Source organism: Typopeltis vanoorti, chromosome 5 (assembly GCF_054136105.1).
Source record: "Typopeltis vanoorti isolate ZY-2024b chromosome 5, IOZ_Tvanoo_1.0, whole genome shotgun sequence".
Taxonomy (NCBI): Eukaryota; Metazoa; Arthropoda; class Arachnida; order Uropygi; family Thelyphonidae; genus Typopeltis; species Typopeltis vanoorti.
The window spans coordinates 104,461,011-104,485,586 of record NC_143553.1 but is presented as its reverse complement, the minus strand read 5'-3'; the positions used below and the strand labels follow the sequence as shown (position 1 = coordinate 104,485,586).

Sequence of the window (24,576 nt, the reverse complement as noted above, 5' to 3'; positions counted from 1 at the left end):
GCCTATAGTCCCACAGAAGGTTCTACTAAGGTAGAAGTGGAGGAATTTTTTGAGGCTTTAGAAAAAGCAACTGACACAATGAAAAAAGAAAAGTTGGTACTTGTTGGGGATCTAAATAGCAGAGTAGGAAATGATTGTGAGACATACAAAAATATTTTGGGAAAATTTGGAGAAAAGAGCAAAGCTAATAATAATGGCAAATATCTGTTGGATTTCTGCTCAGGACATGGACTGGTTATTACTAACACCATGTTCCAACATAAAAATGTGCACAAATTCACATGGAGAGAAGAGGCAAGGAATAAGAAAAGTCTCAATGACTATGTTATTGTTAATAGTGATGTTTTCTCCCTGGTGCAGGACACCAGTGTACAGAGGATTTGAAATTGGAAGTGATCACTATTTAGTCTCGAGCAGGATAAAATTGAATATCATATTGAGAAGAATAACATATAAGAAAGTTTTAAAGCGAATCAAAGTTGAGCAGCTCTCAGATGTGAACTGTAGATTAAAATACACAAAGATTATTGAAGAAAAAATGAAAGAGTTTGAGAACAGGAATCAAACCTTGGAGATTCAGTGGCAAGACTTGAAGAAAGCTCTGGTTGATTCAGCTAGAGAGGCATGTGGTGAAGTTGTCTGCAAGGATAGAAAAATTAGAACTCCATGGTGGACACAGGAAGTTAAAGAGGCAGTGAAGGAAAACAAGAAAGCATATCAAAAGTTTCTGGCTAATAAGTCAGCTTGTGCTCTTAGAGAATACAGAGCGAAATGTAAGAAAGCTAAACAGTGTGTAAAACTAGCTAAACAAAAGTCATGGGAAGATTTTGGCAAGAATATAGAAAATAAATATCAAGAAGGTGGCAAAATATTCTGGAGTGTTGAAGAAGCTTAAGAATGGAGGAAAGAGTGCTGTAAAAAGTGTTAGAGATGATAAAGGTGACATGAAAACGGAAGAAAAAGATATTCTTGATGTATGGAGTAATTACTTTGAAAAACTGCTAAATGAAACAAGCAGTGATAGCACTGTGGTAAAAAACATTCAACAGGCATACAGTCAGGAATACATATCCATACTTGAAGTAGAAAAAGCCATCAAAGATTTAAAATGTGGAAAGGCAGCAGGAGTAGATGATATTCGACCAGAAATGCTGAAGTATGGTGGTATAAAAGTCTTACAGTGGCTGCACTGCATAGTTCAGAAAGCCTGGACAGAGGGACGCATTCCCGATGATTAAAGTAGAGCTCTCATAGTACCTATATATAAAAAGGATACTGAATGTGAGAATTACAGAGGTATTTTACTACTGAGTGTTCCTGGCAAGATCTATGCAAGTATACTTGAGAAATGATTGAGAAGAATTGTGGAAGAAAAGCTGGATGTAGAACAAGCCGGATTCAGACCAAATAGAGGCTGTCATGATCAGATTTTCACTTTACGACAAATAGTCGAGAAAGCATGGGAATATAACAAAGATCTGTATTTAAGTTTTGTCGATTTGGAAAAGGCATATGACAAGGTTCCAAGAGAGAAGCTATTCAATACGCTACAGTTATATGGTGTCAATGGGGAATTATATCAAGCAATACTTAGTGTCTTTATTTGAGTTGTAAGTCAGCAGTTAGCATGGAAGGAAGTACAGGAAGATGGTTTAATATTAAACCTGGTGAGAGACAAGGATGTACATTATCCCCTCTGTTATTCGTTATCTATATGGATTACATTATGAAGGAAAGTGGTATTAAACATGATATCAAAATTGAAGATGTTATGTCAGCTCTTTGCTTCATGCAGGTGATGTTATACTTCTAAATAAATCCGCTACAAGTCTGCAAGATTCTCTGACTAAATTGAATAACTGTTGTAATAGATATGGTATGAAGGTCAGCAATAAAAAGACAGACAATGAAAATAGGCAGAATCATTGAAAATGTCAACTGCGTTGTGAATGGAGAACCTGTGAAAAACAATTCAGCTACTTAGGCACGATTTTTAGTGAAGATGGTAAATTCAATATAGAAATACAGAACAGAATCAGCAAAGCTGGTATGGTGGGAAGTCAATTGAATAAATTCATATGGAGTAATATAGAAATTAGTCGGAACACTAAATTAGCTGTATACAAGACAGTGTTCAAACCAGTTTTAACTTATGGATCAGAGCACTGAGTCAGAAGAAAAAAAACTTGACCAAAGACTAGAGACCGCAGATATGAGAGTCCTGAAAAAGATTAGAGGCGTGAACAGATAGCATGAATGGCAATGTTATATTAAAAACGAGCATATTAGGAAAGGACTTGACATTGTCAGCATCCAGGAATGCATTAGAAGAGCTAATCTCAGGTGGTATGGTCACTTAAACAGAATGGGTGAAGAAAGATTAGCAAAACAAGTGTTCTCTGCTAGGTTGGCAGCAAAACGACCCAGAGGAAGACCGAGATTTAGGTGGATTGATACGGTACAAAGTGCCTTAGACGATAGAAATATAAGATCTGATAATGTTGGAGTCTTGACAAGAAACAGACTGATTTGGAGGAAAATTGTAGATAGGAAGCTAGTAATGATGTAATTTTTTTCATGTAGTACTATCATATTCTGTACACCCCTTGAGGGTACATGGCAGGAATTTGATGATGAAGTCTGCTTACATAGAAGTTTTCCTTTTTTGTTTGTTTTTAATAACCTGAAGATGTCAAAGAACGAAAAAACTAGTCAGTTTAAATAATTCATACTAACCAGAAATTTCAGTAATAGTGATCACAGAGTATCAACATTCTTGTAAGCTTGTTTCCTCCATGTACTGAGAAATGAATGGTGATATTTTATACGGATTCATTCACAATTAATTCATAATATAGATCCATATCATCACAAAACTAAAAAGGACGTGCACAGATTATTTACAGAAATAATTAGAAAGCCCATCACTGTAACTATCAAAACTGAAAAGCAAGTTTCACAGAGTGAAAATATGACTGTAAGATGATACACTAGAAAATTAACTCTTGTCAAAAACACAAAACCCCTTGGAACTTTATCAGAAATGACTCAAACTGACACAAAAAAATTACACTTGTAGAGAAATTATATTCTTGTTATCATCCTCATTTTTCCCATGCATGAGCAAACAAATGTCCACTCATGTATGGGGGAAAAGGAAAAATGAAATACGAGATATCCTTATCACTAGGTTACTTGTATATAAAGCAGTTGATTTCACATTAAGTTGTCCTAGTATCCCATGATGCACAACACAACTCCCTCAGATGTGAATGAATTACCATAATGTATAACATTATACATACCAGAGAAGGGACTGTACTATGCATTATAGAAAGCAAGGGCTCTGATATTATTTATTAAGTGACATCACTAGGGAGCCCAAAGACTCATTGAGGGGAGACACCTACTCTACAACTCTCTGTCTCCATCACTCAATTCACCAACTACAACGAACTGCAACTATGCCAACACCATCTACAATCACAAACATCCATTGCAGGATTCAAACCCACAGCCTTTTGGTTGGAGAGCAGATACATTAACCTCCGCGATCGCGCTACCTACATCCCGCTAGAACACGACCCCACAAAAACACAAGTTAAGAAACTAAAAATTTTACTCAAAAAAGTATCTTCCTGGCTCCCTGACGTCACGAAAAAACTTAAACCTTTCCGCTCCCATCCCCCCCCCCCGAATATACGGTTTACGAAAAATCCACAAACCCAATTCCCCACTCAGGCCTATAGTAGATGCCACCAATGCACCTTGCTATAGACTATCTAAACAGCTGGCCAACTCTCTGATACCCCTCACCAGAAGGTCCCCTTCCTATATAAAAAACTCGACCCACTTTAAAGCCCTCACAGAAAATTTAACCTTGAATAAGACAGACATATCGGTAAGCTTTGATATCTCCTCTTTGTTTACCAATATTCCCTTAATTGACACCTTATCTCTCTTAGAAAATGTTTTTCCCTCTGACATCTTAGATCTCTTTTCCTTCGCCATTAACTCTGGGTATTTCTCTTGGAACAACAAAATCTACAAGCAGATAGAGGGAACTGCCATGGGTTCCCCCTCTCACCCCCCTCCCTTGCCAATTTCTATATGGAAGATTTCGAAAAACAAGCCATAGACTCAGCCCCACTCAAACCTTCTATCTGGCTAAGATATGTAGATGATGTGTTCTCTATTTGGCCTCATGGACCAGACACATTAGACTCCTTCCTCAGTCATCTCAATAGTCTACATCCAAGAATCCAGTTCACTATGGAAAAGGAAAAGAACAATTGTTTACCCTTCCTAGACACCTCAGTCACACGCCTGCCTAATGATACACTTACCTTCACCGTATACAGAAAACCCACACACACAGGCAGATACATTCACAAACTCTCCCACCACCACCCCTCTCAACAATATGGCATTATTAAAACTCTTACCAAGAGAGCCCACAATCTTTGTTCCAGTGGAACCGCCCTCACTACTGAGCTTAACCACATACACAGCACTTTCCTCTCCAATGGCTACAGCAATCACAGTATCAAAAAAATAATCAACTCCTCCCCCATTCCCCGTCCTTGTCGTCAACAAGATTTTAAAAATGCCATCACCATACCTTACATTCGTGGCACATCCGAAAAAATAGCCAAGATACTAAAACAGTACAACCTACACACAGCATATAAGCCCCACCGCAAACTTGCTACCCTTATCCGTTCTACAAAAGATCAGCTCCCTCCTCTCTCTCTCTGCCTGGAGTTTCCAAAGTACCCTGTTCCTGTAAGCTGGCGTACTTTGGACAGACAGGCAGATCAGCATCCATCCGTCTAGAGGAACACAAGTCTTACATCTTCAAACACAACTATGGCCATTCAGGCTTGGCTGACCATGTTTTGGACACCACCCACAGGATATCATGGAAGAAAACCACCATGCTCCACCACAGCAAATTCAAGAAAGAGAGACTTTTCTTAGAAGCAGCAGCAGCTCTCAAAAACCAACCAAATCTCAATAAATACGGTTGCATTAAGCTTCCGAAGATTTGGGAAACACTCATCACCAGAGTTCCCACCTTACATTCCAGGCCACCTACTACTGCCCTTAGAGGGCGCTCTTCCTAGATAGGACTTTAGTGTCACCCACGTGGTTGGGCTTAGTATTGTTTGTTATTTGTGTATATGTTACATTAATTGTTTTTGTAATCCCCGTAGATGTCCTAGTGACTAGGATGAAATAGAGGAAGTATTAAATTCTATTTTAATTCTTTTTGAGTGTTGTAAAAAATCCATTAAGCCTCCAACATGATGATCTACACACCTACACACGGATACATTAACCACTCGGCCAACCAGACCAGCAGATACCTAAGGATAACTTAACGTGAAATCAACTGCTTTATATACAAGTAACCTAGTGATAAGGATATCGTATATTTCATTTCTCTATGCATGATATAAAATCAACTTCTCGCTCTCTGCATATATATATATATATATATATACACACACACACACACACACACACACACAAACGGGTCTCTACATACAAGTAGCCTAGTCATTCCAGTTGTAAGCAAACAAAGTTTGCTTACAATTGATAAAGGATTAAATGAGAATATAACTTCCTGGCATACATAAGTTAAAAAAAAAAAAAAAACCTTTCTAAAACTATCTCTCTGATCCAGAGTATTTTAATAATAAGATAATACACCTTTTTTGCTTTTGTATTTTGATTATATTTGTGCACTGACACAATGAAAAAGGAAAAGTTGGTCCTTGTTGGGGATCTAAATAGCAGAGTAGGAAATGATTGTCAGACATATACAAAAATATTTTTGGAAAATTTCGAGAAAAGAGCAAAGCTAATAATAATGGCAAATAACTGTTGGATTTCTGCTCAGGACATGGATTAGTTATTACTAACACCATGTTCCAACATAAAAATGTGCACAAATTCACATGGAGAGAAGAGGCAATGAATAAGAAAAGTCTCATTGACTATATTATTGTTGATAGTGATGTTTTCCCACTGGTGCAGGACACCAAAGTGTACAGAGAATTTGAAATGGGAAATGATCACCATTTAGTATTGAGCAGGATAAAATTAAATTTCATATGGAAAAGAATAACATGCAAGAAAGTTTTAAAGCAAATTAAAGTTGAGCATCTCTCAGATGTGAATTGTAGAGTAATATACACAAAGATTATCGAAAAAAAAATGAAAGAATTGTAGAACAGGAACCAAACCTTGAAGAAAATCCTGATTGATTCAGCTAGAGGCATGTGGTGAAGTTGTCTGCAAGGATAGAAAAATTAGAACTTCATGGTGGACACAGGAAATTTAAAGAGGCAGTCAAGGAAAAGAAGAAAGCATATGAAAAGTTCCTGGCAAATAAGTCAGCTTGTGCCCTTAGAGAATACAGAGACAAATGCAAGAATGCTAAACACTGTGTAAAACTAGCTAAACAAAAGTCATGGGAGGACTTTGGCAAGAACATAGAAAATAAATATCAAGAAGGTGGCAAAAATATTCTGAAGGATGTTGAAAAAAGCTTAGGAATGGAGGAAAGAGTGCTGTAAAAGGAGTTAGAGATGATAAAGGTGACATGAAAACGGGAGAAAAAGATATCCGAGAAATGCTGAAGTATGGTATGAAAGTCTTACATTGGCTGCACTGCATAGTTCTGAAGGCCTGGACAGAGGGACGAATTCCCCGTGATTGGAGTACAGCTCTCATAGTACCCATATATAAAAAGGGAAATAAAACTCAATGTGAGAATTACAGAGGTATTTCCCTACTGAGTGTTCCTGGTAAGATTTATGCAAGTATACTTGAGAAACGGTTGAGAAGAATTGTGGAAGAAAAGTTTGGTGAAGAACAAGCTGGATTCAGGCCAAATAGAGGCTGTCAGGATCAGATTTTCACTTTACGACAGATAGTTGAGAAATCATGGGAATAAAACAAAGATCCATATTTAAGTTTTGTAGATCTGGAAAAGGCATATGACAAGGTGCCAAGAGAAAAGCTATTCAATACGGTACAGTTATATGGTGTAAATAGGGCATTATATCAAGCAATACTTAGTGTCTTTATTTGAGTTGTAAGTCAGCAGTTAGAAATGAAGGAAGTACAGGAAGATGGTTTAATGTTAAATCTGGTATGAGACAAGGATGTACATTATCTCCTCTGTTATTCATTATCTATATGGATCACATTATGAAGGAAAGTGGTATTAAACACGATATCAAAATTGGAGATGTTAATGTCAGCTCCTTGCTTTATGTGGACGATGTTATACTTCTAAATAAATCCACAAGTCTGCAAGATTCCCTGACTAAATTGAATAACTGTTGTAATAGATATGGTATGAGGGTCAGAAATAAAAAGACAGACAATGAAAATAGGCAAAATCATTGAAAATGTCAGCTGCGTTGTGAATGGAGAACCTGTGGAACAAGTAAAACATTTCAGCTACTTAGGCACAATTTTTAGTGAAGACGGTAAATTAAATACAGAAATAGAAAACAGAATCAACAAAGTTGGTATGGTAGGAAATCAACTGAATAAATTCATATGGAATAAGAGAGAAATTAGTCGGAAAACTAAATTAGCTGTATACAAGACAGTGTTCAAACCAGTTTTAACTTATGGAACTGAGAGCTGGAACAGAAGTAAAACACTCGACCAGAGACCACAGATATGAGTCCTGAGAAAGATTAGAGGCATGAACAGATGGCATCAATTGTAATAATATCATATTAAAAATGAGGATATTAGGAAAGAAATTGACATTGTCAGCTTCCAGGAATGTGTTAGCAGAGCTAATCTCAGGTAGTATGGTCACTTAAACAGAATGGGCAAGGAAAGATTAGCAAAACAAGTGTTCTCTGCCAGGTTGGCAGGAAAACGACCCAGAGGAAGACCAAGATATAGGTAGATTGATATGGTACAAAGTGACGATAGAAATATAAGATCTGATAATGTTGGAGTCTTGACAAGTAACAGACTGATTTGGAGGAAAATTGTAGATAGGAAGTTAGTAATGATGTAAATTTTTCATGTAGTACTATCATATCCTGAACACTCCTTGAGGGTACATGTCAGGAATTTGATGATGACCTTTTTTGCTACTTATATATTAGAAACACAAGTAGTTCAGACTCACATAATTCAGACTTGCTCAAAGTTATTCTGAAAGGGATAGAGAAATGGTAAATTATAAAAATTTTACTTAATACCTTCGCTGCCAAGCTCCTTTCACAGTTTGTTACTGCATGCCAAGCACTTTCACTTCTTCAAGTTCATTACGAGTGGCTATACAAGTATATTCGTAGTTGGCTTTTGAGGCTCATAGTTCGCTGCCATGCTCCTCGGGCATAATTTGTTACCGCACGACAAGCACTTTCGCTTCTTCAAGGTCAGTACGAGTCGACATACGAGTAAATTCATAATTGGCTTGTTAGGCTCATATACCAACTACAAGTATACTCGTAGTTGGCAGCGAACATGTTAACCTGCCTACGTTTTTCGCATGCCATCTAGCTGCAGTCTTCTCTAAGGTAGACAGCCAACACAGCACATGCCTACTCTTTCCTCAATCTCACTTTCAACACAGATGTGCTACAGTTTTAATGTTTTGTGCTAAATATTTATAGTGTTATACATTTTTAGCATTTGTATGGATCCAAATGCCTCACTGCAAATAGAATAGATGACACACTTGCTTGTCGCCCAGACATTGCAAAGAAACAAGCTACAGTTTCAGTCATCTCTTGAAAATTTCCTCAGGTCGGTCAAACAGCAAAATAAAACATTTTAAATGTTTTACATTTAAACACATACATCTACTATAAACTCATAAGCAATAGGGTATTATTAGGGGATGAAGGGCTTAAACCCAGCTTACATAAAATTTGAGTTATGTAAAGATTGCAGAACATAACGCTTATATAATATAGGGACAGGCTTCTGCATTAATTCAAACTTGGTATTTTCCTTAGTCTGTCTCCCACTGATGTTAAGTCATCAGTTTTGATATATAGGCCTAGTCATTAAGACTTCATGTGTGAACTTTGCTTGCTTACACTTGAATAAAGCATTGAACAAGAATATAGAATTTCTTGGCAAGTATAGTAATTTTCTCTATATACAAGTAGCCTAGTCATAATGAGCAAACCTTTTCCTCCTGTGTGGGAAAAACAAGGATGAAAACAGTAATATAATTTCTTGACAAGCATGAAAAGAAGTAAAACTTCTCTTCCCAGTGAAAAAAACTTGCTAATGTTTTAGTGAATAACTATCAAATTATTCTTCTGAACATGTCTTGTTCAGCAAGTGTGAGAAAACTGGCTGTTTATACTCACTACCTTTCTTATTTGAGCAGTAATTATAACTGACAACATTATTTGTTATAGCATAGTCTTCAATCTTTTGCAGAAGAAAATAGTGCACCCACGTTATATCTGAAACTCAACTGTGCCTATTACTATATGCTGTCAATCAACCGTCATTTATGTAATTCCTAACATTGTTCTATACATCAAACCTTTTAGTTAGAGTCAGTCAAGGAATAGGATAACAATATTTATATATAAATTTATTTAGTTGGTTAGAATGTTTCAGATTCATATCCATGATGGTGAATTGATTTCAAAATCAGCATGTTATTTATTTAAAGACTGAAGCTCAAACATATAAAAAAAAAAAAAAGTTAAAATATTTACAGTAACATATAATCATCATAATCAAATTTCTGCCATGTACCCTCAAGGGGTGTACAGGATATGACAGTACGACATGAAAAACTTACATCATTACTAACTTCCTATCTACAATTTTCCTCCAAATCAGTCTGTTACTTGTCAAGACTCCAACATTATCAGATCTTATATTTCTATCATCTAAGGCACTTTGTACCGTATCAATCCACCTATATCTTGGTCTTCCTCTGGGTCGTTTTCCTGCCAACCTGGCAGAGAACACTTGTTTTGCTAATCTTTCCTCTCCCATTCTATTTAAGTGACCATACCACCTGAGATTAGCTCTGCTAACACATTCCTGGATGCTGACAATGTCACGTTCTTTCCTAATATCCTCATTTTTAATATGATATTGCCATTGATGCCATCTGTTCACGCCTCTAATCTTTCTCAGGACTCTCATATCTGCGGTCTCTAGTCTTTGGTCAAGTGTTGTACTTCTGACCCAGCTCTCAGATCCATAAGTTAAAACTGGTTTGAACACTGTTTCATACACAGCTAATTTAGTGTTCCAACTAATTTCTCTCTTATTCTATATCAATTTATCCAAATGACTTCCTACCATACCAGCTTTGTTGATTCTGTTGTCTATATCCATATTTAATTTACCATCTTCTAAAAATCATGCCTAAGTAGATGAAACTTGTTCCACAGGTTCTCCATTCACAACACAGCTGACATTTTCAATGATTTTGCCTATTTTCATTGCCTGTCTTTTTATTGCTGACCCTCATACCATATCTATTACAACAGTTATTCAATTTAGTCAGGAATCTTTCAACCTTATATTGGATTTATTTAGAAGTATAACATCGTCCACATAAAGCAAGGAGCTGACATTAACATCTCCAATTTTGATATCATGTTTAATACCACTTTCCTTCATAATTTGATCCATATAGATAACGATTAACAGAGGGGATAATGTACATCCTTGTCTCACACCAGATTTAACATTAAACCATCTTCCTGTACTTCCTTCAATTCTAACTGCTAACTTACAACTCAAATAAAGACACCAAGTATTGCTTGATATAATGTCCCATTGACACCATATAACTGTACCGTATTGAATAGCTTTTCTCTTGGCACCTTGTCATATGTCTTTTCCAGATCGACAAAACTTAAATGTAGATCTTTGTTATATTCCCATGATTTCTCGACTATTTGTCGTAAAGTGAAGATCTGATCCTGACAGCCTCTATTTGGCCTGAATCCAGCTTGTTCTTCACCAAGCTTTTCTTCCACAATTCTTCTCAACTGTTTCTCAAGTATACTTGCATAAATCTTACCAGGAACACTCAGTAGAGAAATACTCTGTAATTCTCACATTCAGTTTTATATCGCTTTTTATATATGGATACTATGAGAGCTGTACTCCAATCATGGGGAATTCGTCCCTCTGTCCAGGCCTTCAGAACTATGCAGTGCAGCCAATGTAAGACTTTCATACCATACTTCAGCATTTCTGGTTGGATATCATCTACTCCTGCTGCCTTTCCACATTTCAAGTCTTTGATGGCTTTTTCTACTTCAAGTATGGATATGTATTCCTGACTGTATGCCTGCTGAGTGTTTTTTACCACTGTGCTATCACTGCTTGTTTCATTTAGCAATTTTTCAAAGTAATTACTCCATACTTGATATCTTTTTCTCCAGTTTTCATGTCATATTTATCATCTCTAACTACTTTTACAGCACTCTTTCCTCCATTTCTAAGCTTCAACAACCTCCAGATCTCTCTAGAAATCTGACATAAATATTCTTTATAGAATTAAAAGTAGTAAATTAATTTCTACTATTCTATAAATCTAACTTCTTAATACATGCAAATAATTAAATGACCAGTCAAAAAATTGCACTGTATGAGCTCAATTATATATATCACGCTCTGACTAACAGTTAAATTCGATTCTGAGAGATAACATCAAGTACTATATAAAACGTATTGAACATAGCATTTAGCTAAAAGTTCTGTAGTTTCACTTAACCATATGAGACTTCCTTTGCAGCATTTACTTTATCATTGTTTTATTTATCTTTCTTTATTTTATTTATTTCTGCTCATTCATTCATTCAGTCTTACCTTTCAAATTTCTCAGAATAGAATAAAAGATCTCTCTTGACTAGTACACTTGCATATGTCTTCTAGTGATCAGATTTTCTTAATGCATCCTTCCCTCATTTTGCTGAAGTCAGCATGAAGAATAACCACTCTGGCAACAGAATAACATTTAACTAAGCAGTTCCAAATGTACTTCCAATAAACGGAATTTTACTGCAGATTCCATACTGCTTCTTGGAACATATATCACTTACTTTTCATTAGCACAAAACATCTCACCAATATACAAAGACTTGATACACTGTCCTTCAATATTGACTTCATAGTTACTCGATGGAGAATAATTAAAAATGCATATACACGAGGGCTGTTCAATAAGTAATAAAACTAATTTTACTGTTGTGAAACCACTCATCACAATATTAATTTCTGTGGTATAAAGAAATGTTGCTGTCTGTATTAACAAAAGAGGTTGATAGATGACATATAAGGGCTGATGTGCCGGAGTGTCAAGTGACTAAACACAAGCTTGTTTCGCCGTGCCTACGAGCCACGACCAGTCGTCGAAATGGAAGCGTCCTTGGAACAGCATTATGCGATTAAATTTTGTGTGCATTTGCAAAAATCGGCATCGGACACTTTTAACATGATACGTGAAGCTTTCCACGATGAAGCAATGTCAAGGGCAAGTGTTTTTCCCTGGCATAAAACTTTTAAGGAAGGAAGGCAAAATGTGGAAGATCTTGAATGTGAGGGAAGACCTTCAATGTCCTTCACAGAGACAATGATCAACACAGCAGCGATTATCATCAAGGAGGATCGCAGAATTACAGTACGCCAGCTGCATGTTGTCCTGAATATTTCTGTGGGAAGTGTTCACTCAATCATGGCTGAACATTTGGGACTGAAACATGTTTGCGCCTGATGGATTCCCAAACTCTTGACACCGGAGCAAATGCAGCATCAAGTGGATGTGTGCACAGAATGGAAAGAAAGACTGGAACAAGAAGGCGACAACTTCTTAAAATGCATCATTAGAGCAGATGAAGCTTGGTTGTATCACTATGACCCTACAATGAAACAACAAAGTAGTGAATGGAAGCATCCGTCTTCGCCTACCCCCAAGAAAGCAAAAATTATAAAATCAGCTGGTAAAAGTTATGACCATAATGTTTTTTGACTATGAAGGCATTGTTTACCAACATGCTGTAGAACCCTGGAATACTGTAAACGGCTCATACTATGCGGATGTTTTACGGACAATGGTACAGCATGTCAAAAGGAAGCGTCCATTGCTGAAGAATGGCTTCTTATTGCACTACGATAATGCAAGGCAACATATTGCTGGTTGTGTAGTGGACGTTTTGCAGAAGAACAACATAGATATCCTATCACACCCTCCATACAGTCCTGATCTCGCACTGTGAGATTTCTGGCTGTTTCCTCAGCTCAAGAAACCACTAAGAAGCCGCCATTTCGAAAGCAACAAAGCATGTATAAAAGCTGCAGAGGCGGTTTTGAAAGAACTCTCAAAAAACGGACTTTCACATGTGTTTAAGAAGTGGACGCAACGTTGGGACAAATGCATCGCGTCTCACGGTAGTTACTTCGTAAAAGACCACGATTAAAGGTAATCTGTTTTTTTGTATAAATATAGTCTTATAACTTATTGAACAGCCTCCGTATATATATATATATATATATATATGTGTGTGCGTGTGTGTATGTATGTATGTAGAAAATGTTTTACCTTGGGTGTAATATACATTAAAGATCCAAGAAATTTTATACTTGGTTTTAATCCTTTTTACAAGTAACCAAAACAAAGTTTTGCACGTGAAATATATTCACACCTGAGCTACTTGTTTATAGAGGCTAATGACTTCATATTACTTGCCTTAGTATGTATCCCATATTGCAAAGCACACCCCCCTTTTAGGCGTGTATAATGCAATGCATAATGGGAAGGGCCACTACCCAGACCGGTTTTAACTTTCATCCAGATCCAGGAGAGATACAAAAGTTGAAGTAATGCAGAAGTCATATGTATCTTATATACAAGTAGACAAAAGGTGCTTGACCTTCGATGTAGAAAGTTTTTTACCTTGGGTAGCCTCTATATACAAGTAGCTCAGAAGTGAATATATTTCATGCACAACACTTTGTTTTGCTTACTTGGGAAAAGGATTAAAACCAAGTATAAAATGTCTCGGTATCTTTAACGTATATTACACCCAAGGTAAAAAACATTCTACATCTTTCTCTCATCCAGAGATTTTTATGAATAAGGTCAAGCACCTTTTGCTTACTTGTATATGAGATATGACTTCTGCATTACTTCAACTTTCGTATCTCTCCCGGGTCTGGCTCCCACTGAAGAGACCTCAATAAAGGTGAAAACCAGTCTGGGAAGTGGCCCTTACCATTATGCATTGCATTATACATGCCTAAAAGGGGGATGTGCTTTGCATTATGGGATACATACTAAAGCAAGTGACATGAAGTCATTAACCTCTATATACAAGTAGCTCAGACGTGAATATATTTCACGCGCAAAACTTTGTACTAAGGCAAGTGATATGAAGTCATTAGCCTCTATATACAAGTAGCTCAGAAGTGAATATATTTCACGTACAAAACTTTATTTTGCTTACTTGAGAAAAGGATTAAAACCAAGTATAAAATTTCTTGGTATCTTTAACATATATATATTTCTGAAATCACAGAACTTCACTCAGTAGTTTATTCCACCTTTCCAGTTCTCCTAACTTGTTGGTGTTCTCATTACCCAGCAATCACTGTTCTAAAAACAAATAACGCATGTCCTTTACTGAAATTCAAAGCAAAACTCTAGTGGCAACATGGATGCCATTACTACAGCACTTGCATATAGTAATAGTGCATGGCATAAGAGGACTATTATAAACAAAAATACAATATATATGCAATGTTATTTCTATGTAAATCCCTGGGGATTACAACACTCAGTAAGTGTGTTTTAAGCTTCCTTTTGTTATTTAACCACATGGCAGTTGTGATAATACCAACAGGTTCAACTATATTACTAAATGCAAACATGTATGTTTTAGATTATCTTATATATAACAGGTTAAACATTATTTATGAAATTTTCACTCAGCATATATAAATACTATAAAAAAGAAGTAAATCACAATTATGTTAAAATTTTACACCCTCATGCACCAAATTTCTATAATGTACAAGTTTGAAATTTCCTTCGTGGGCCATAAAATATGGATACTGTGTAGTCATATCTGTCTTCCTATAGGCAAGGAGTTCCCCCTATGATCTTAGACCAACACTTCCTTCTCAAATTTCATTCCTCAAGCTGATGAGCCTTCTCTGCTATAACATGGTCACATAAAATATCTGACAAACAAGCAAATTAGTTTTTTAAATTGTTTCAAATCCCAATAAAAAGATGTATTTTTTTTGTGACTGAATTCTTTCAATGAGTTCAAAAAGTTTTCTTATAGCTAGTGCTGTTGTTATCAATTTTGTTGTAAGTATCTCTGAATTCTGAAGTTTAGAAATTAACTTACCAGTTTTGTATTAAAATCCTTATCATCTTTAGTTTTGGAAACAGGTGCCTCTGCAGGAGATTCCTATAATACAAAAAACAAAGTATGATAATAAACCAAATTAAAAAAAAAAAAGTTTAAGGGCAGTATTTAACTTATTAAAAAATGCACTTGATTTTAAACTACAATAGCTCAAAACCTCATTATTGATAAAAATAAATAAAACAATAAAATAAAATAAAATACACTGAAACTGCATACAAAGCATTGTTTCTGCCTTCTCTATAGAGTATTTTCATGGGTGCTGCTCCAAACTGGGCTCCATATATTCCTCCACTAAAAATACAAACAGCAGTTGTTCAATGCCCATATACATAGTTCAGTTTCAAGCTTGCTAAACCAAATTGGTAAAGTTAAAACTGAATTCACCTTTTATCTTTATCTTTCATTCCATCCACTTCAATTGTTTGGCAGAGCATTCCTAACCCTGTTTTCCCACTAAGTCTATGACCTTCAGCTACTGTTCAAGAAGTGCACTAACAGGCAGGCTTAATATATTAAAACAAAAAAAAATAAAGATGAGTTATGCTATGCTGCATCATTATTTACTAGGAAGATTGGTCAATTCTGGGGGTTCTGCATCTTCTTTAATCATCAATGGTTACTGTAAAGGGGGGGGGGGGGTTTCCGGATGTTGTTTAATGATTATTATTATTTATTATTTTTGCATTACATCTTAAGGGAGTCTGAAGACTCACTGAGGGATGGCACCTACTCTACAACTCTCTGTCTCCACCAACTACAATGAACAGCAACTGTGCCAACACCACCACTAGTATTTTCCCAGACAATCACAAACATCCATGCCCATGACAGGATTAAAACCCGCAGCGCCTTTTAGCTGGAGAGCAAATACACTAACCACTAGGCCAATAAGGCCAGCAAAAATCAAAAGGATCGATAGGCCCCACCTTCGAGGTCCATATTAGTACTGAAAATCAAGATCAAGCCGCTTTTGCCCTTTTGCTCTTATGCGAGGTTTCTGTCCTCGCTAAGCTCACCTTAGGACACCTGTGTTACCTGCTGACAGATGCACAGCCCCAATCAAACTCCCAGGCTGACACTCTCCTTCTGAAAAACCATAACTGATTTAATGAGCCATTCGCGGTTTCACCTTGCTTATGCATGTACTAAGACATGCATGGCTCATTCTTTGAGAGAAACATATGATAACTGGCAGGATCAACCAGGTAGCACTTGATGAACGAATGCAACATGCCGCTTCCGCGGTTTGCTTGATTTTGACTACATCGCAGTTGAGGGGCTGTCTCGCAGAGCACCACAGTATGCTATATAGCAGGTACTGACGTCGTTCCGACCTTGTTTGCCTCGACCCCATCCCATGCGAATGAACTGCACAGGAATTGGCTTCAACTTTGTTAGAAATCTTGGCGTTCAGTCACAGAGGCAGCAATCTCACTGATTTGAAACGGAACCCCAAAAGCCACTCGTTCAGGGCTTGCTGTGTAGATCATCGGATACTACTCGAAAATATAATAGAGATCACAGAGGAAATGCCGAAGTGACCATAATGAAATCCCAAAGCACTCTTTCAGATTAAAAATATATAACTGGGAGGAAACCTCCACATAGCCATAAACAATGCAAACTGCAGAAGCGGCATGTTGCATTCGTTCATCAAGTGCTACCTGGTTGATCCTGCCAGTTATCATATGTTTCTCTCAAAGAATGAGCCATGCATGTCTTAGTACATGCATAAGCAAGGTGAAACCGCGAATGGCTCATTAAATCAGTTATGGTTTTTCAGAAGGAGAGTGTCAGCCTGGGAGTTTGATTGGGGCTGTGCATCTGTCAGCAGGTAACACAGGTGTCCTAAGGTGAGCTTAGCGAGGACAGAAACCTCGCATAAGAGCAAAAGGGGCTTGATCTTGATTTTCAGTACTAATATGGACCTCGAAGGTGGGGCCTATCGATCCTTTTGATTTTTGCCAGCCTTATTGGCCTACTGGTTAGTGTATTTGCTCTCCAGCTAAAAGGCGCTGCGGGTTTTAATCCTGTCATAGGCATGGATGTTTGTGATTGACTGTGAAAATACTAGTGGTGGTGGTGGGCAGTAGATGGTGTTGGCACAGTTGCTGTTCATTTTTTCATTTGAAGTTCATTTGGAACTTCTAATTCCGAAAATTGCATCCTCTAACTACAATGATTAAGCTAAAAATTATACCAAAACATTTGTTGTTAATCAACAAATATTTTTGTAATCAAACACAAATTGCACATCCACCATCCATAAAACCCGATAATCCTTACCATATTCCTAACTCCTTGAATCTTTCCTCTGTTAGATTTCCTTTCAAATATACTGTAGATACATCCCTTCTTAGTAAATGAAACCTCATCTAAGATTCCTTTCTATCAAACTGCCTTTACCCAGCCACTTTTCTTTTCATATTCTTTGGCACCTCTATGGTGACAAATGAAATTACCTATGTGATTTCCATTTCTTTTCATGATCAGAATATTGTTTCTGTGTTGCTAATCCAAATATCAGTGGCATTAACAGCTAACACTGAGCCTGAGAGGGGGAAAAAAAACTTCCTGGGACCTCTGAAGTGGAAACAAAAAAAAAAGAGAGAGAGAGAAAAAAACAACTTACACCTATGTGCTTAAAACTTGCAGGCCCGAGGAATCTTACTTTCTCCCTTCTCACTGAGACTGCCAAACACCTCCTGTAACCAAATAACAGAAAGTACTCCTGCTGCACAAAGGCCTTCATAACTATAATCCATCATTCGACCCATCAATAAAAACTATGAAAAAAGACTTCTAATGGGACTATATTGATCAGGTACATATAATAAACAACTATGCTTTACCAACTAGTTTCACCAACTAAGGCTGTTGGCCTCTTCAGAGTACATAACTGATGTAAGGCACTAAAAAGTAAAAAAACCGTTACAAACTATAAACAACCGATTCAAATTATATTAGACAAAAGAACATAGCGCGTACAAACCATGCATTGAGCGTGCACGATCTCACTTGTTATTTAAAACTATATTTACTCGAATATAATTCGCCCATGCAAATATAATCTCACACTCCTGATTTTAATTTATGAAAAAAGAATTAACCGCTTTGCATATACCTCACACACAACAAAAATTTAAACAGCAATGCACAATCATGCTTGCAATGTTCAAAAGGAAAAAATGCTAAATGGAAATTTTCACCTGGAATTCATGTAAGAGTTCAAGAAAAAGAGAGTGCATGGACACTACAATAGTTCAAAATGGAACAAACGGCCAGTGGCCTTATTTCAACACTTGGCTCTTCTCGTGTGGAATAGTTTCCATGGACACTTTGAACCTAAAATAATAAAACAACTTTTGGATATTAAGATCGATGTGGCCATTCCTGGTGGTCATATTGGATGTATCGGTCAACAAGCCATTCAAGGACCACGTATGAAAATTCTACACGGAGTGGATAGCAGCTGGTGGTTACGACCTGACTCCAGCAGAGAAGATTAAGGGACCATCATTAGAACTGTTGTGAAACTAGATTTTGAGATCCTGGGATATGATTTTGCCAGAAATAAATGCCAAGAGTTTTTTTTAAAAAAAAAAAAAAAAACTGCATCTGTAATGCCCTGGATGGGGGTGAAGATGACGCTATTTGGGTAGATGGCCTTGACAATGTACAAGAGGAAACTGCTCTCAAGACTGGAAGTAGCGATAGCATGTAGGAGATTTTTGGTAAATCATACCCATTTTCAGTTTTTTTAAATCGTTGTGATCTTATGATCCTGAAATGACAAAAGGGCAAGCAATAATGAAAATGAAACTGTTTGTTTTAATTTAATTACAGAAGCAATGTCGCTAAAGATTAAAATATATCACATGATGAAGGTGAGCAGCTGATTGCATAAATAGCATTGATAATTAAAATTTAAATGCATTCATTTTATAAATAATGTGAGCAATTATAAATTATAATGAATACTGAGGATTTAATTATAAACATCAAATTAGATTTTTTCCTGAAAAATCCCCACATATATCTTGCACCACAAGTTAACTTCAATTTTTTGGGGGAAAATGCGAGTTATACTCAAGTACATATGGTAAATCTAAGTTTGAAAGGGGACAAATAGAAGAAACTTACTCTGGCTCAATGAACAGTCATTGAGAGTTAACTGATGTCTTTCCACACTCATCCAGATAATACCATTGTAATATCCTGATGATACCAAAGGGGCTGACCACCTGGATTTAGTCTTTTCTTTCAACTCTTGTATAGATGACCAAGGCTTATACTTGAGACCTCCTCTGATCTTTTGGCAGAAAGAAACCAGAAGGCTCCTGAACAACTCGAATACTAAGTCTTTTGGGCTATATGTTATTTCTCCAACTGTGCTCCAAAATTAACATGCATTCCATACTATCTGGCATTGACACAACAGCATATAAGCTGATCTATATATAGCTTGTCCTATTAAAAAGCAGGAAAGAAAGAAGTTAGCCAACACATTACTCCAGATGATACAAAAAGGACTGACCACCTGGAATTAGTCATTCTTCCACTTCCCTTGGAAGAAAAAACTGTCTTCCCCAGAGTTCTCTTGAAAATAACGATGGTTATTCATTGTAAATTTCTTTTTTTTGAAGATACCTGTTAACAGGTATCTTCTAACCAACTGCTGACCTTTAGAACAAAAGTCATAAAAAAGCTGGAAGAAACTTGTGTGGTGTCTCTTGACTTCCACCTTTTACAATTGTGTCCACTGTGATCACTCAATATATGCCATGGTAGATGATTTAATCTCTTCAGATACTTCACCAATCTAGATATTACTTTGAAGGTTTAATGACTTTCGTACCAACATGGGCTTATATACACATGAATCAATATTTTGGCTCCAATTACTGTACCGTTATGAAAGTTAAAGCAATTACAGTGTAATCACAAAAGCATACAATACCATGCCATACAGAACTGAATAATAGTGCAAAATGTTATAATGCCCTGAATATATGCTCTGGGCATAGCCAGAGGTGGTCAATTTTGTTAGCTGTTGTAGGAGAATGATGGTTTCCTGAATTTTTTTTTTTTTTTTTTTGTATCCAAATTTATTTAAATCTTAATTATTTAAGTTAGTGTCCCATAGAATATATGATAAATCTCAGAACAGTCTATCACTTCTAAAACAACATCTTTTTAAGTTAGTGGTTTTGCTCCATCTTACTTCATGAAGGGTGTCAAGAACATGGTCTTTCCCATAATGATTCATAAATATATAGTTCAGTGTTCTCTGTTCAGCTTAAGATTTGCCACTATCCACAAATGGCAATGTTGGAAGTTTTTCCACTTGGTTATACTATAAATTAAAGATGCCAAGAAATTATATTCTTGGTTTAGTCCTTTATCCAATGTAAACAAACAAAGTTTGCACCTGAAGTAACTTCAGGACTGGGCAACTCTCTCTTGCTTTAGAATCCCATAATACAAAACACATCCTTACAGACGGGTATAATGCATAGACCGGTTTCGACCTTTATTGAGGTCTCATCAGTGGGAGTCAGATCCAGAAGTGATACCAAAGTCGAAGTAATGCAGAAGTCATACAAGAATGGATGAAATATGTAGAATTCTTTACTGGTAACAAACAAAACCGAGAAAGATGACCTCAATAAAGGTCGAAACCAGTCAGGGTAGTGACCCTTCCCATAATGCATAGCATTATACATGTCTGTACTGGTAACAAACAAAACCCAGAAATACATGACCTCAATAAAGGTCAAAACCAGTCAGGGTACTGACCCTTCCCATAATGCACAGCATACATGTCTGTAAAGAATTATGTGCTTTGTATTATGGGATAGTTGTTGTATGTTACCCTATAGGTAATCTACAACAACAATCAAGCAAAATATTTTCTAAAAATGCAGCTGTTTCAACTCATTGAACATATAAATGGATATTTCTGTTAATGGCTTATCGGGGGGGGATTCACTTCTTCCAGTTGCCCTTACCCCTTCATGGAATCTCTTGAATCATACTTTCAAATTAGTAAGGGCTATTAAGAGCAGTGGATCTTATATTGATCTGTATTGATCTATTTCTGATGTATGTATTGTACAAAAATCTCAAATCTATATATTACAACAATGAATGCATTCTTCATTTATGTACAATATGGGCTCCATCTGAAGAAGACAATAACTTTACTTAATAATAACATGGAATAAGGTAATATGTTTCATTGTCAGAGACATTACCTTAAATGTGATAGATATATATGCACTTATACAAATCAAACATATAATACTGTATTATTTATTTAATATGACCCCCTATAGGTAACCTGAGCTGCCAAAAAAACTTGTTACTACCATCTAGGTATGCATAACAGGACAGTGACGGCCATGGTGAGAAAGGAAAACTTGGACTATGAAAAGAAATTGGCCGAACAGGCTGAGAAAACTTTATTTCTTTGTAACAGGTAAAATTATAGAGCTGTTGATGAGCAGTATATAGCCTCTCACAGTAAAGTCATCCCAACTTCCAGCAATATAGTCTGTTTCCACAAACGGGGCTCTGGCAAACCTGGTGAGCATTGCCACTGAAAAGTATATCTTCCCTAGTTGGAGGAAATGCCAACTAGATCTCTAGGTGGTAATATCTGTCATCACCCAGTGAAATACCACCACCTTGCTTATTAGAGACCTGAAGTGGCTGTAGCCATGTTTGGTCTCTAGAGCAAGGGTTCCAGATTTTTGTCCCCCCCTCTCCTTCCACTCTTCCCATATGCAGTAAGAGTGATAAACTCAATGGCATACCAATCTCACTGTAGGGGCCCAGACCCTCTCCCATTCAAATGGTTCCACAGGCTGGCTACTGTTTAATACATGGGACCAAATCAGTTAGTAACGAATCTGGAGGCTTCCTGATCAGCTAGTCAAATCCTGCAACCACATATTTTGCCATTTTATGACTGGAAGGAGACTAACTATTGTGGCTGCAGGGGGCAACTTTCAAGGTCACTTGAAAATGCAATTTTATTACGGATCTCAAAAATTCTCAGCTATCAAAAAACCACACACCTAGACTTATGAAATTGTTCGTGTATGTATGTATATGACTCATCTCTGTATTATCTCTGAAAATACCTCTCAAAACCTCTAAAGAAGAACATTTTATAGATATGAACTGGACTAGATACTGGTATCCTTCAAAGATAAACTTATCCAATTAGCAAGTTATCATCCAAAATGATGGCTCAATCCACTAATACTATCTTTCTATTTTGGAAACATGGAGCATATAATTATCATGAACATCCAAAATCCAGCTTACTTGTAAAGTGAAAAAAAAAAAAAAAAAAAAACACAATTTTCTGCATTTACTAACCATGAGGCTTCCCCCCCCCATCCTTCCCCTAAAAAAAAAGATGCACTTATATTGAAATTCCAATTATGTGAACAGATGTTTACATGCACAACATACCATTACAGTCCAAATGAGTCAAAGAGTGGCACGGACAGATGCCTCAGGACAAAGAACTTAACTACTAAAATGCTTTCCTGTTTGTCAAAAAATGGCTCAATGGAGCAGTCCTCAGAATTATGATCCATTATATTTACCAATAAGATTACCACAATTATGTGTACACTACAATCAAATGGCCCAGAAATTTTATTATTTGATTGTATTGTATCTGATGAAATATGTATTCCATAATGTGATGAAGCACATCGTTTACAGATGAAGTACCAATTACTTATCACTGGTCAGTTGTTCTCAGGAATGATGATGAGAACATCATCACTGCTGTATCCTGAGAAGTTTACCTACTTCCTAAATTTCATGATGATACTAACTAAAATAGTCTGGCCATATGAATACCAGCAATAAAGTTATGCTCACCAAAACGAATAAATTTTACATTTGTGAAAGTTGTATCCCAATTTCCAAAATGAAGTTCCGAATTTTACAGTGAAAAGACTTGGCAACAGTATAGTAAACAAAATACAGGTAAAACAGTGACAACTGACCCATACGGCACTTCAGTTATCACTTTTATTCGATCTATCAGCAAACCAGTCTGCTACTACCCAAACGTCTGCAATCTATCCACAGTCTTCTAGGTTTAAATCATGATGGATCCCAGTGACATAACTACTTTTCTCTACTGGTGTCCATCGTCATCAATGAAATCAAATGCTATCGAATGTAAAGCTTCTGTGACTTTTTCATAACACGATAGCCGTAGATAAAAGAATAACAAGCTTTTCACGATTCCTACGGGTAATGGATTTAACATATGGGATAGGTAACTAATCCTTTACATATACAAACAGATAAGAAAATTAAAAACATTGACAGGATAAATTAAAAAAAAGTAAAAAACAAACTTACGACTTCCACTTGACTAGTTTCTAATTCAACTGGTTCTTCTAAAACAACCTCGCTGCTTTCTTCAGCCATGGTGGCATACAAAGTTGATTAAACAATGTGTTAACTTTTAAATATATGCAACTTAAACAATAAGACTGATGACAGTTATTAAAACAAATGAGAAAAAATTCAAGCGACGTACAGTTTACATGTAATTAACCAATTTCGCGGCTCGAAAGCCTACAATAAAAACATAGATGTCACGCTTGGATATTTGGAAACTCTCGAACCAAAACCAGTCGCGACTGAAAAATAATACTCTGCTAATTTGAAATTAAAAACACACGGATAAGTTGCAAATATATTAATTTTCTTCCTACCAAAACTGTCGAAATGCTTCGTTTTTTTACCTCATAAAGTAGACTTAAAACCCTAACTAACTTTAGGAAAACCATCCTGTCCTGTCACGTATCACCGGCAATCAGACGAGTGACTATTATGGGTCTCTACCTGAAGTTCACAATGTGCAGTATTAAAGATAAGACGGCTCTAATATCGTTCAACTCAAAGTATTCTATGTCTGTAGATATGTGTTCACAAGGCTGATTTGCCTTTTCGGGACAAAAACCTAGTTTTCTTGAGGAAAAAAAAATCCCAACATCTCCGTAGGCGACAGAATAACTTACCAATTGAGTGAAAACACCCAATAACGGTTTTAAATGTTGTCTAAGAGCAAGTTCCTCTGCTCTTAGACAACATTTAAAACCAGTTTTTCCAACCAAGA

At 36.5% G+C, this 24,576-nt stretch overlaps 1 protein-coding gene across 1 annotated transcript in view; it reads right to left on the bottom strand.

Annotated features, from left to right (window-relative positions):
- Positions 1–24,015, bottom strand: part of Iswi (nucleosome-remodeling ATPase imitation SWI) — a 365,763-nt gene extending 341,748 nt beyond the window's left edge. Inside the window, exons 1-2 of the mRNA XM_090392651.1 lie at positions 23,814–24,015; positions 15,393–15,455 (exon numbers count right to left, since the gene is read on the bottom strand). Coding sequence (XP_090248777.1) covers positions 15,393–15,455; positions 23,814–23,882 — 132 coding nt within the window. The 5' untranslated portion in view covers positions 23,883–24,015. The remainder of the gene's footprint in view (positions 1–15,392; positions 15,456–23,813) is intronic.
- Between the last annotated feature and the right edge of the window lie 561 nt (positions 24,016–24,576).